The sequence below is a fragment of the Stegostoma tigrinum genome, chromosome 2, assembly GCF_030684315.1.
Source record: "Stegostoma tigrinum isolate sSteTig4 chromosome 2, sSteTig4.hap1, whole genome shotgun sequence".
NCBI lineage: Eukaryota > Metazoa > Chordata > Chondrichthyes > Orectolobiformes > Stegostomatidae > Stegostoma > Stegostoma tigrinum.
The window spans coordinates 153080866-153094006 of NC_081355.1; the positions used below are offsets into that span (position 1 = coordinate 153080866).

The following is a 13141-nucleotide window of genomic DNA, read 5'->3' on the forward strand; positions in this document are numbered from 1 at the left end:
AATTTTTTTGATTGTCTAGTTGTAACAAGTGGAGTGCCACCTGGATCGGTGCTGGACCTCAACTTTTTACATCATTGACCAACGGGAAAGCACAAGCTTTTGAAGCGTAGCCCCTTCACAGGTGAAGACTTCACCTGAAGGGGCAGCGCTCTAAAAGCTTGTGATTTCAAATTAACCTGTTGGACTATAACCTGGTGTCGTGTGACTTCTGACTTTGTCCACCCCGGTCCATCACCAGCACCTGCACATCATCAATGGCCTAGACAGCGCGATCCAACCTGTGGGAGCTAAATGTGCCAGTGACACCAATGTAGGCCCGGAAGTGAGTTACCAAAAGGACGTTAAAGTGCTGGGAAAGAAATGAACGGATGGATAATGTGCAGATGTCCACTTTGGTAAGATAAACAGAAAACCTGTACACTCTTTAAACGCAGAGACCGCAGAACCTGGGATAACCGTGTGGGAGAAACTGTAGAACTAGAATTTCTGCGGCAGACAGGGTTGATACTGGGTCAGATCCGGATTCTGAGGATGCCCGCTCGTTTGATTGATTCTAATTCCGGGGTTGGACGGGAGAGGCTGTCATGTGACAGGAAAATGTTGCAAATTCAGAAATCAGCAGTGTCACAGGGAGAGAGACAGTAAAATACAGCGACATTAACAGTGTCACAGGGAGAGAGACAGTAAAATACAGCGACATTAACAGTGTCACGGGGAGAGAGACAGTAAAATACAGCGACATTATCAGAGACACAGGGAGAGAGACAGTAAAATACAGCGACATTAACAGTGTCACGGGGAGAGAGACAGTAAAATACAGCGACATTAACAGAGACGGGAGACAGTAAAATACAGCGACATTAACAGTGTCACAGGGAGAGAGACAGTAAAATACAGCGACATTAACAGTGTCACAGGGAGAGAGACAGTAAAATACAGCGACATTAACAGACACAGGGAGAGAGACAGTAAAATACAGCGACATTAACAGTGTCACAGGGAGAGAGACAGTAAAATACAGCGACATTATCAGAGACACAGGGAGAGAGACAGTAAAATACAGCGACGTTAACAGTGTCACAGGGAGAGAGACAGTAAAATACAGAGACATTAACAGAGACAGGGAGAGAGAGAGACAATAAAATACAGTGACACAGAGAGAGAGAGAGACAGTAAAATACAGCGACATTAACAGTTGCACAGGGAGAGAGACAGTAAAATACAGAGACGTTAACAGTTGCACAGGGAGAGAGAGAGTAATAAACAGTGTCGTAGGGAGGGAGAGACAGTAAAATACAGAGACATTAACAGATTGACACAGGGAGAGAGAGAGAAATAAATAGTGTCACAGAGAAATTGGCAGAAGTGAAACACACACCGTTCCACTAAAACGTTTTGGAGCCAGGTGAACGGAAACAGCTGTCGGGCTCAATCCGCTCCCGGCCCCCGCTGGAAGATGCTCCGGCTTCAGGTCCTTTCTGGCCATTTGGCCCCGGGCTCCAGGCAGCAGCGGCCCCGGGCTCACAGTGTGGAGGCGGGCGGAGCAGAGCAGGACGTGGTGCTGGTTCACGGAGTGAGGACAGCGATCGGCAAAGCCAAGAGAGGGAGCTTCAAGGTGACAGGGGCAGTGGGGAGAAGGAGGGGTGGTATTGAGGAGTGGAGAGGGAATGAGGAAGAGTCAGGAGTTCAGTGAATGACTGGGGGCCAAGGTCAAACTGAGCGAATGAAATAGTAAGGAAACAGCTAGAGAAGCGCAGCATAAACTGGAAAGATAGAGGCTGAGGAGGCGGTCTACAAAATTATGAGGGGCACAGACAACAGTCAAAAAAAATTCCTAGAGTAGATAGGTCAACTTCAAGAGGGCACAGGTTCATGGTGAGAGGGGGAAAGTTTAAGGAAGAAATGCAGGGAAAATTTTTCACACAAAGGAGGGTAGTGGGTGCCTCAAACCGCTCTGCCAGTGGAGGTGGTGGAAGAAGGCACATCAGCAACATTTAAGACAGATGCACGAATGGGAGGCAAACAGAGGGATAAAATCCCGCACATGGGCAAGGAATAGCGGCTCTGAATAGGGAGTGGAATCACCACAGGCTTGGTGGGCCAAAGGGCCTGTTCCAAAGGCCTGTGTTTATTGTGTTGTATTGGTTTCTGCCAGCATCAGTTGGAAGAAGACAACATTTTGGGTCTAGTGAATTTTTATAGGTGATTTTTATTTTTTTAAAAATGCTTTTTTTTAATGTGGCCTTTGATCAGCAGAAACCTGATCCCAGGAGGTGACCTTTGCTTACAGGATCCAATTTCAAGGTGTACAATGTTGGAATTTTGTAGACTGGTGAATTCCAGTTGCAAATATCCTTCATTGCCTAGAATCTCCAAAAGTTCCCTTAGTGACACACTCATCGCCACCTCCATTGTTCTTCATTTATGTAAATAAGTTTGAGGAGAATGGTTAGTAAATTTGCTGATGACACCAATATTGGACAGTGAAGAAGATTATCTAAGATTGCAAAGAGATCTTGATTGCTTGGGCTAAGGGCTGAGGAGTGGCAGATGAAATTTAATTTAGACAAATGCGAGGTATTTTGCTAAACTGCGTAAGTCCTACATTTAATGGAGGGCCCAGGGTAGTGTTGTTAAATAGAGAGACCTAAGGTTGGAGTACAGAATTTGTTAAAAGGTAGACAGGATTGTTAAGAAGGCATTTGGCATGCTTGGGGGTGTTCTAAACTGAATGACATTTTTAAGATGGGAGGAGAAAGATTTAAGAGACGCAAGGGACAACTTTTTGAAGCAGAGGGTGGTGCATATTGGAATAAACTGGTAGAGGCTGGTACAGTTTGAATCCCACAACGGCAGATGATGGAATTTGAATTCCAGATATTTTATTGAATTCAGAATATAATGATGATAATGAACCCATTGTCGGGAAAAACCCATCTGGTTCACCAATGTCTTTTAGGGAGGAAACTACCGTTCTTACCTGGTCTGGCCTACATATGACTCTAGATGCATAGCATTTCTAAACTGCCTCTGGGCAATAAATGTTGCCTGGCTAGCGATGCCCCCATCCCATAAATGAATAAAGGAAAGATTTAAAAGACATCTGGACAGGTACATGAATAGGAAAGGTTTGGAGGGATATGGTCCAAATGCAGGCAGATGGGACTAGATTAGTTCGGGAATTTGATCAGCAAGGATGAGTTGTATTGAAGGGCCTGTTTCTGTGCTGTACGACTCTATAACCCAAATTCCAACCGACTTCCATTCCCCACCATCAGCCTGTTTAGATTAGGTTAGATTGCCTACAGTGTGGAAACAGGCCCTTAGGCCCACAAGTCCACACCGCCCCTTGAAGCATCCCACCCAGACCCATCCCCCTATAACCCACACCCCCCTGAACACTACGGGCAATTTCCCATGGCCAGTCCACCTAACCTGCACATCTTTGGGCTGTGGGAGGAAACCGGAGCACCCAGAGGAAACCCACGCAGACACAGGGAGAATGTGCAAACTCCACACAGACAGTTACCCAAGGCTGGAATCGAACCCCGGTCCCTGGCGCTGTGAGGCTGCAGTGCTAACCACTGAGCCCCTAAGATGATTATAAAATTCCTGATTGTTTAATAGCGTATACAGAAATGATTCCCCAGTTGCCCAACTCCCCTTTCACATCCCCCTCCTACTAACCCTTCCTCATGGTGTATTTTTCTCCAGCTGTGTTTGGAAATGTAGGATGCGATTCAATCAAGACTAGACTGAGGGAAGTGTTTTGAATGATGTTTTTCTCCATTACCATTCCTTTGTCTTTCCAGTGTTGTGATTTAATGGGGTGGAGTTAGTTAGTTTTGTGATTCTTGCAGGACACCAAACCAGATGAGCTGCTGTCTGCTGTCATGCTGGCTGTGCTACAAGACGTCAACCTTGACCCGCATCTCCTTGGGGACATCTGTGTTGGTAATTGAAAACCGTTCTCTCAAAATTCCCAGGAAAGCCCATTTTTCTTCGGAATTTTAATCCAATTCATACCCACAACAGAAAATGTTAAACAGGAAGAATTTTGGATGCGGGATATCTGAGAAACAGAAATAGTTGGAAAAACTCAGCGGGTCGGCTGGCATTGTGGAAGGAAAACAGAGTTGACGTTTTGGGTCCGGTGACCCTTCTTCAGAAATGACTGTAGATAGGAAAAAGTCTTACTGAGGATGGTGTGGGAGAAGGAGTAAATGATATGTGGAGATGGAGAGACTGAGCGAAGCAGTCCAGAAGACAAAGGAATAGTTAAATGTCAGCCTGGGGGGCGGTGGGGGGGGGGGGGGTGTCAATAGGAGCTAATTGGGCCTGACAATGGGTTGTTAGTGGTAGTCACCTACATGAAGACAAGATCTGGCGTACGGGGGCTGGGTTAAGGTGCTCTGGCCCTAAATGCCTTGACCTTGATAATGAGCCCTGAAGGTTGCAGGGACCCCAAGTGGAAAGTGTTTGACTGATTCCTGAAATCAAGGAATTTGGAGTTACATATGGTTTTTCAGGCTAAAGGGATCAAAGGGTACAGAGAGAAAGTGGAAACAGTGCAGAGTTGGATGATCATGTTGAGAGAGGCAGGGCTCATCTCGGACTTAAATATGTGTGCCCCTTACTCTGAGATTGCACCCTCTAGTTCGAGACTGTCCCACAAGGGGAGGAAACAAACAGTAGGAATTATTGGGCCCTTTTCAAATTGGCAGGCAGTAACTAGTGGGGTGCCACAGGGAGCGGTGCAGGGACCCCAGCTATTCACAACATATATTAATGATTTGGATGAAAGAACAAAATGGAACATCTCCAAATTTGCAGATGATACCAAGTTGGGTGGGAGGGTGAACTGTGACGAGGATGTAAAGATACTTCAGCATGATCTCTATTATATAAATGTGAGGTTATTCACTTCAGAAGCAAAAGCAAGGTGGCAGATTACTACCTGAATGGCTGTAAATTGGGATCGGGGACTGTGCAGTGGTACCTGGGTGTCCTTGTGCACCAGTTGCTGAAGGTAAGCATGCAGGTGCAGTGGGGGTAAAGAAGGCAAATACTACTCATTGCGAGAGGTTTTGGGTACAGGAGCGGGGATGTGTTGCTGCAGTTATACAGGGCCTTGGTGAGGCCGCACCTGGAATATTGTGTGCAGTTTTGGTCTCCTTTCCTGAGGAAGGATGCTCTTGCTCTCGAAAGAGAGCAGTGAAGGTTTACCAGGCTGATTCCGGGGATGGCGGGTCTGACGTATGAGGAGAGATTGACCAGGTTGGGATTGTTTTCGCTGGAGTTCAGACGGCGATTTCATAGAGACTTATGAAAGTCTGTAAAATTCTAACAGGACTGAACAGGGTAGATGCAGGGAGGATGTTCCCGATGGTGGGTGTGTCCAGAAGCAGGGGTCACAGTCTGAGGATTCAGGGTAGAGCATTTAGGACGGAGATAAGACATTTCTTCACCCAAGGAGTGGTGAGCCTGTGGAATTCATTACCACAGGAAGTAGTTGATGCCAAAACATTAACTATAATCAAGAGGCAGCTAGGTACAGCAATTGGGATGAATGGGATCAAAGGTTATGGTGAGAAAGCAGGATTAGGTTATTGAGTTGGACGATCAACCATGATTGTGAAGAATGGCAGAGCAGGCTTGAAGGGCTGAATGGCCTCCTCCTGCTCCTATTGTCTATGTTTCTAAACAACCTCTCCATACCTATCCTATCAAGCCCTCGAAGTAACGTGTGTATTTCAATCTGGTTGCCTCTCACTCTTAAAATCAGTGCCTTTAAAACTGAAATGTTCACAGCATGAATGAGTTTTAGCATCTGCATTGAAGTGAGATGCTGATATGAAAATCGAGCATGTTTTGTCATCGGCTTGAGCGTGTGTCTGGTCTTCCATTAGGAAATGTCCTGCAGCCAGGTGCTGGAGCATTGATGGCAAGAGTGGCTCAGTTCCTGAGGTAGGTGTTTCCATTCTGATTCCTACAAAATCAGTTTGACCCCCAGGTCCTGTACTGTGGCTCATTTTAATCTGTCTGCTGTTTTTCCTCGCCAGTGGCATTCCTGAGTCTGTCCCTGTGTACTGTGTCAACAGACAGTGTTCTTCAGGGCTGCAGGCTTTCATTAACATTGCAGGTAAGTGCCTTCGGTCTGACTGTGACTGTCCCACATGAATGTCAGTCATGTCTTTCTGTACTGGTCCTGTGTGGAGGACAGAAGCCGCTTCCTCATTAACCATCTGTGATACAGAATGATGGTCAGTTCTGCAGCACTTTCGCAGCCGGTGGAGTAATTTGTGACGTCTAGACGCTGTTTATAATGCCGGAAATGTGGCAGCCAATTTTGACGCAGCAAGTTCCCTCAGCCAGTGTTAGTTTTGGGATAACAATGGGCAGGGACACCTGGGAGAAATCACCTGCCCTTGTCTGGGATAGTAGCCCCAGGGCCTTTATAGAGCCATTGAGATGTACAGACCCTTTGGTCGAACTCAGCCATGCTGATCAGATATTCTGCATTAATGTAGTCCCTCTTACCAGCATTTGGCTCATATCCCTGAATACCCTTTCTATTCACACACCCATCCAGATCCTTTCTGAATGTTGTAATTGTACCAGCCTCCGCTACGTCTGCATTCAGCTGCTTAAGACAGCACTCTGACAATGCACTGGCCCATCGGCGCTGTGCTGGAGCACCAGACTGGACTTGAAACTTCTGATTTTGAGAACCAAGCGTTCAGTGCAGAAATGTGGTGCCAAGCAAGCGGGTCACCTTGTCCTGGATGGTGTCGAGCTTCTTAAGTGTTGTTGGGGCTGCACTATCCAGCAAGTGGGGAGTATTCCATCACACTCCTGACTTGTGCCTTGTACATAATAGACAGGCACTGGGGTGAATTACTCACCTACAGGGTTCCCAGCATCTGGCCTGCTTTTGTACCCACTTTTTGTTTTATTTGCAACAGTCCAACAGTTACACAGTTCCTTTTTACAGATTTTTAACTTCTGGGTCTGGAGAACACTGATTTTAAATTCAAGAAAAATCCAGAATAAGGCGCTAGCCTCATGGCAACCAATAGGCCACTGGGATTGTTGGAAAAGTCATTAAATCACAGAGTGTTACAGTACAGAAGAGGCTGTTAACCCCATGTAGTCTGTGGCAGTCAAACTACAATAATCCTTAATGTCCTTTAGGGAAGGAAATCCTGTGTGGTCTGGCCTACATGTGACTCCCGATCTACAGCAATGGGGGTGACTCTAGCTGCCCTCCATCCTGTTAGGGATGGCGAATAAATGCAGGACCAGCCAGCAATGCCCACATCACATGAGCAAACATAAAAGAAAAATCTAGTGGGTGGTTGGGGTCTGGAATGGCTGGATGTGTGGTGCAGGCAGGTTCAGTCTTAAGGGTTAGAACATAGAACATAGAAAAGTACAGCACAGTACAGGCCCTTCGGCCCACGATGTTGTGCCGTGGAATAATCCTAATCCAAAACTAAAATAACCTAACCTACATTCCCCTCAATTCACTGCTGTCCATGTGCGTGTCCAGCAGTCGCTTAAATGTCTGAATGGTGTTAGGTGATTCAGAAACAGAAATAGTGTGCAGGGTTATTTTTATTCATTTGGAATGCAGACAGCATGGACTAGGCCAGCATTTAATTCCCAATCCCTAAATACTCAGGGGTCACTTAAGAGCCAACCAAAGGAACTGCGGATGCTGTAAATCAGAAACAAAACCAGAAATTGCTGGGAAAGCTCAGCAGGTCTGGAAGCATCTGTGGGGAGAAATCAGAGTTAATGTTTCGGGTCCAGTGACCCTTCGTCAGAACCAACCCTGTCGCTGTGGGTCTGGGCCAGAGCACGTGAGTATGGCAGATTTCTTTCCTTGAAGGACATTAGTGAACGAGATGGGTTTTGTCTGACAATTGGCAATGGGCTTATCATTAGACTTTTATAGTAAAGGTTTTAATTGAATTCAAATTCCACCATCTACCGTGGCAGGATTTGAACTCAGGACCCTAGAATTGCCTGGGTCACTGGATCAACAGTGCAGTGATACCACCAGGCCATTGCCTCCCCAAATTACAGGGCAAAGTGTGGAGAATGGCACTAAGTCATGACACTCACTTGGAAAACGAGTGAAGATACAAAGATTAACTTGCCTGTTATTGCACCGAAACAATTCTGTGATTCTGCTCTAAAATTTGCATTTGACGCCATATGTTTGTGTCGTGTTGTTTGATTTTGTGTGAGTGAGAGAGACAGTGTGTGAGAGGGTATGTGTTATCGATTATAGCTGTGTGCATTCAGACTTTGGATGGAAGGCAGTGATTGAGGCTGAGCTTATAGGCCACTGCACTGTGGAGATTAGTAGTCACCAGCCGACATGCTGTGGATTGTTCACTCACCTTCCACATCAACGAGAAAAAGACTTCCATTTATAGCTAACCCTTCATGACCATCAATGAAATACTGTCGCCACATCGTCACTGTTGTAAGAAACACAGCACCAATTTGCTCACAACAATGTCCCCCAGTTAACAATGCAGTAATGACTAAAATCTCGTTTTGCAATGTTGGTTGAGGGACAAGTATTACCCAGAGCATCAGGATGAACAGCCCTGGACTGGACTTTGGTCAGTTAAATAAAAGATACTGAAAAGACAGCTGCTCCGATAGTGCAGCCCTCGCTCAGTACTACATTGGAATGTTCTCGAGCTCTGGGGTGGGACTCGAACCCACAACTTTCAGACTTACTGCTGCCATTGGAGCCATCGTTCAGAAGATTGAAAATCAGGTGCCCAGGCCCAGCAATAATGGTAGATGTTATAGGTTCTGAGGAAGGGTCACCGGACCTGAAACTTTAACTCTTATTTTTGCCTTCACAGATGTTGCCAGACCTGCTGAGCTTTTCCAGCAACTTTTGTTGTTGTTTTAGATGTTACAGGGACTGGTTAGAGATTGCACGTTCTCCATTGTTGTCAGCAGTGGTCCATTGGGGCCATCATTGCTGTACTGGCACTGTTTAAGTGGTGTTTGTTCACTTCTTCTCCTGCATCCCTTATCCCTCGTGCTCCTTTATCTTTGCCCCAACCCACCCCCCCGAATCTGCCACCGTTATCAAAGTTCTGCTTGTGTTGTAGTTTCTGATTGGCTACGCCATGCTTTAACAACTCTGCACAAAAGAAACTAAGCATTTCTCCGAGCCTCACGTTCCACGAACTCGCGGCCTCCTGTTATTGGCGCGGAACCAATGGCAGTAGTAGTTCGTCATTGTCAATAGCCCTCAGCGGGACAGGTTTGACAGGCTGAATGGCCTCCTGTTGTGCTATATGTTCCTCTGATTCTGCTTTCTAACACATCACAGCTCTCCTCTATAACTGTCTCCAGTCAAACAACAGGAAGCTCGGCTTCTCCACTAGTGCTTCGCTCAGTGCAATTCACCTGACTACTCAGTAACTTGCACCAGCTGCTGCACAGCAAGATCCCAGGCTGATATTTGCCTTTCTGTCGACCAGAACCCTGAATCTGATTTGTTCTCTGTGGTGGTGCAGAGAAACCTGACGGGAGATTTAATGCACTCCGCTTCTTCCTGTCCCGTAGGCCTGACCAGTCCCCCTCCACCGACACCCTCATCCGCCTAGCTGAACTCGTCCTCACACTCAACAACTTCTCTTTTGACTCCTCCCACTTCCTACAGACTAAGGGGGTGGCCATGGGCACCCGCATGGGCCCCAGCTATGCCTGCCTCTTTGTAGGTTACGTGGAACAGTCCCTCTTCCGCACCTACACAGGCCCCAAACCCCACCTCTTCCTCCGGTACATTGATGACTGTATCGGCGCCGCCTCTTGCTCCCCAGAGGAGCTCGAACAGTTCATCCACTTCACCAACACCTTCCACCCCAACCTTCAGTTCACCTGGGCCATCTCCAGCACATCCCTCACCTTCCTGGACCTCTCAGTCTCCATCTCAGGCAACCAGCTTGTAACTGATGTCCATTTCAAGCCCACCGAATCCCACAGCTACCTAGAATACACCTCCTCCCACCCACCCTCCTGCAAAAATTCCATCCCCTATTCCCAATTCCTCCGCCGCATCTGCTCCCACGATAAGACATTCCACTCCCGCACATCCCAGATGTCCAAGTTCTTCAAGGACCGCAACTTCCCCCCCACAGTGATCGAGAACGCCCTTGACCGCGTCTCCCGTATTTCCCGCAACACATCCCTCACACCCCGCCACAACCGCCCTAAAAGGATCCCCCTCGTTCTCACACACCACCCTACCAACCTCCGGATATAACGCATCATCCTCCGACACTTCCGCCATTTACAATCCGACCCCACCACCCAAGACATTTTTCCATCCCCACCCCTGTCTGCTTTCCGGAGAGACCACTCTCTCCGTGACTCCCTTGTTCGCTCCACTCTGCCCTCCAACCCCACCACACCCGGCACCTTCCCCTGCAACCGCAGGAAATGCTACACTTGTCCCCACACCTCCTCCCTCACCCCTATCCCAGGCCCCAAGATGACATTCCACATTAAGCAGAGGTTCACCTGCACATCTGCCAATGTGGTATACTGCATACACTGTACCCGGTGCGGCTTCCTCTACATTGGGGAATCCAAGCGGAGGCTTAGGGGCCGCTTTGCAAAATACCTACGCTCGGTTTGCAACAAACAACTGCACCTCCCAGTCGCAGACCATTTCCACTCCCCCTCCCATTCTCTAGACGACATGTCCATCATGGGCCTCCTGCACTGCCACAATGATGCCACCCGAAGGTTGCAGGAACAGCAACTCATATTCCGCCTGGGAACCCTGCAGCCATATGGTATCAATGTGGACTTCACCAGTTTCAACATCTCCCCTTCCCCCACTGCATCCCTAAACCAGCCCAGTTCGTCTCCTCCCCCCACTGCTCCACACAACCAGCCCAGCTCTTCCCCCCCCACCCACTGCATCCCAAAACCAGTCCAACCTGTCTCTGCCTCCGTAACTGGTTCTTCCTCTCTCCCATCCCTTCCTCCCACCCCAAGCCGCACCCCCAGCTACCTACTAACCTCATCCCACCTCCTTGACCTGTCCGTCTTCCCTGGACTGACCTATCCCCTCCCTACCTCCCCACCTCTACTCTCTCCACCTATCTTCTTTACTCTCCATCTTCGGTCCGCCTCCCCCTCTCTCCCTATTTATTCCAGTTCCCTCTCCCGATCCCCCTCTCTGATGAAGGGTCTAGGCCCGAAACGTCAGCTTTTGTGCTCCTGAGATGCTGCTTGGCCTGCTGTGTTCATCCAGCCTCACATTTTATTATCTTGGGAGATTTAATGGATGTGTTTGAATTCCTGTGCAGGTTTGCGTAAATAATGAAACAGTTTGCTTTGGCAGAAAGGTCAGGAACCAGAAGACACTGGGTTAAACTGTTTACGAAACAAGCAGAGGGGAAATGAAGAAACTTATTTACTCTCTCAGTTGGTTTCCTGAACAAAAGAGGGGTGGAAACAGACTGACTTGTCACTTTGAAAGGAGAGTCAGAAAGGTACTTATTCAGGATAAAATGTCAGGGTTATTGAGATAGAGCAAGGTGACATGAACCAGTTGGATAGAGTCATTATAGAGGTAAGCTGGCCATTCAGCCTGTGTCTCCCTGCTCTATCCCAATAGCCTTGCAAGTTAATAATTCTTTCAAACACTCAAGAAGCTTGACAACATCCAGGACAAAGCAGCCGCTTGATTGGCACCACATCCACAAGCATCCACTCCCTCCACCACCAACACTCAGTAGTAGCAGTGTGTACTATCTACAAGATGCACTGCAGAAATTCACCAAAGATCCTCAGGCAGCACCTTCCAAACCCACAATCACTTCCATCTAGAAGGACAAGGGCAGCAGACACATGGGAACACCACCCCCTGCAAGTTCCCCTTCGAGCCACTCACCATCCTGACCTGGAAATATATCGCCGTTCCTTCACTCTCTGGGTCAAAATCCTGGAATTCCCTCCCTAATGGCATTGTGAGTCAATGGACAGCAGGTGGACTGCAGCGGATCAAGAAGGCAGCTCACCACCATCTTCTCCAGGGGCAACTAGGGACGGGCAATAAATGCTGGGCCCAGCCAGCGATGCCCACGTCCTGTGAATGAATTTATAAAAGAGACTTTGCTGATCACCTCTACTTCCATGATCCTTGCGGTGTTGGTGTGGAGTTGGGTGGGAGGGGAGGGGTGTGGGGTGGAGTGGTGACGGCAGGGGTTGGGAAGGTGAAGGGGTGGTGGGGGCGCTGGTGCAAGTTCTAGGGTGGAAAGCCTGGAACAGTTGTATCGGGCTGAATGGCCTTCTGCGCTCTGGCATTCCGATAAATGTCAAGAGCTAAAGTACAGTCAGATGATGTGCGGTTAGCTGCCGCTTTTAATGCAAGTTTTATTTGGGTTTTAAGCTGTAAAAGGTGTGACCGATGATGAAGACCCAGTCCCTGACTGAAGCAGTCTCTTTCTTTCCCAGGTGGTATCAGGAACGGATCCTACGACATTGGCCTGGCCTGTGGGTAGGTTTGTTGGTGCTCTGTTTACCCCCCGTCCCCACTCCTATTTTATTTCTCTGCTCGGTGAAAGCCCCTCGCTGGGGCACAGCATTGAGCTTGCTTCAGGACCTCTGCCCGAGTGCAACAGTCCAGTGGCTTATTCCTTCGCGTGCCATTAGCATAGGGCTAGCAGCATGCATCCAGCACCCTGGGATAGATGGGCCAAATGGTTTTGTCTTTTATCCTTAGCCTGTGAGCGAAGCCGATGGGCATTAAGCAGGCCGTTTGACCAGGCTGGAGTCAGGTTGACCTAACTGGTCGCACCTATTGTGGGATACAGTGGCCCAGTCATTAGCATCACTGACTTCAGAACCCGGGGTCTGCTATCCCGGGAGGAATATGAGTTCAAATCCCACCGCAGCTATTGGAATTCAAATGCCGTCAGCAGCCCTGGAAAATAAAGAGCATCTCAGTTTCTGTCACCCTGACATTCATCATTGTCGGGGTGGAGTGTGGTTTAGCACTGCTGCCAGGGACCCAGATTCGATTCCACCCTCGGGCGGCTGTCTGTGTGGAGTTTGCACGTTCTCCCTGTGTCTGCGTGGGTTTCCT

General features: G+C 48.2%; 1 protein-coding gene across 1 annotated transcript in view; it reads left to right on the plus strand.

Moving 5' to 3' along the window:
- Positions 1-844: 844 nt before the first annotated feature.
- Positions 845-13141, plus strand: part of acaa1 (acetyl-CoA acyltransferase 1) — a 35927-nt gene continuing 23630 nt past the window's right edge. Inside the window, exons 1-5 of the mRNA XM_048549856.2 lie at positions 845-1615; positions 3861-3954; positions 5910-5967; positions 6063-6142; positions 12511-12553. Of these exons, the coding sequence (XP_048405813.1) occupies positions 1457-1615; positions 3861-3954; positions 5910-5967; positions 6063-6142; positions 12511-12553 (434 nt within the window). The 5' untranslated portion in view covers positions 845-1456. The remainder of the gene's footprint in view (positions 1616-3860; positions 3955-5909; positions 5968-6062; positions 6143-12510; positions 12554-13141) is intronic.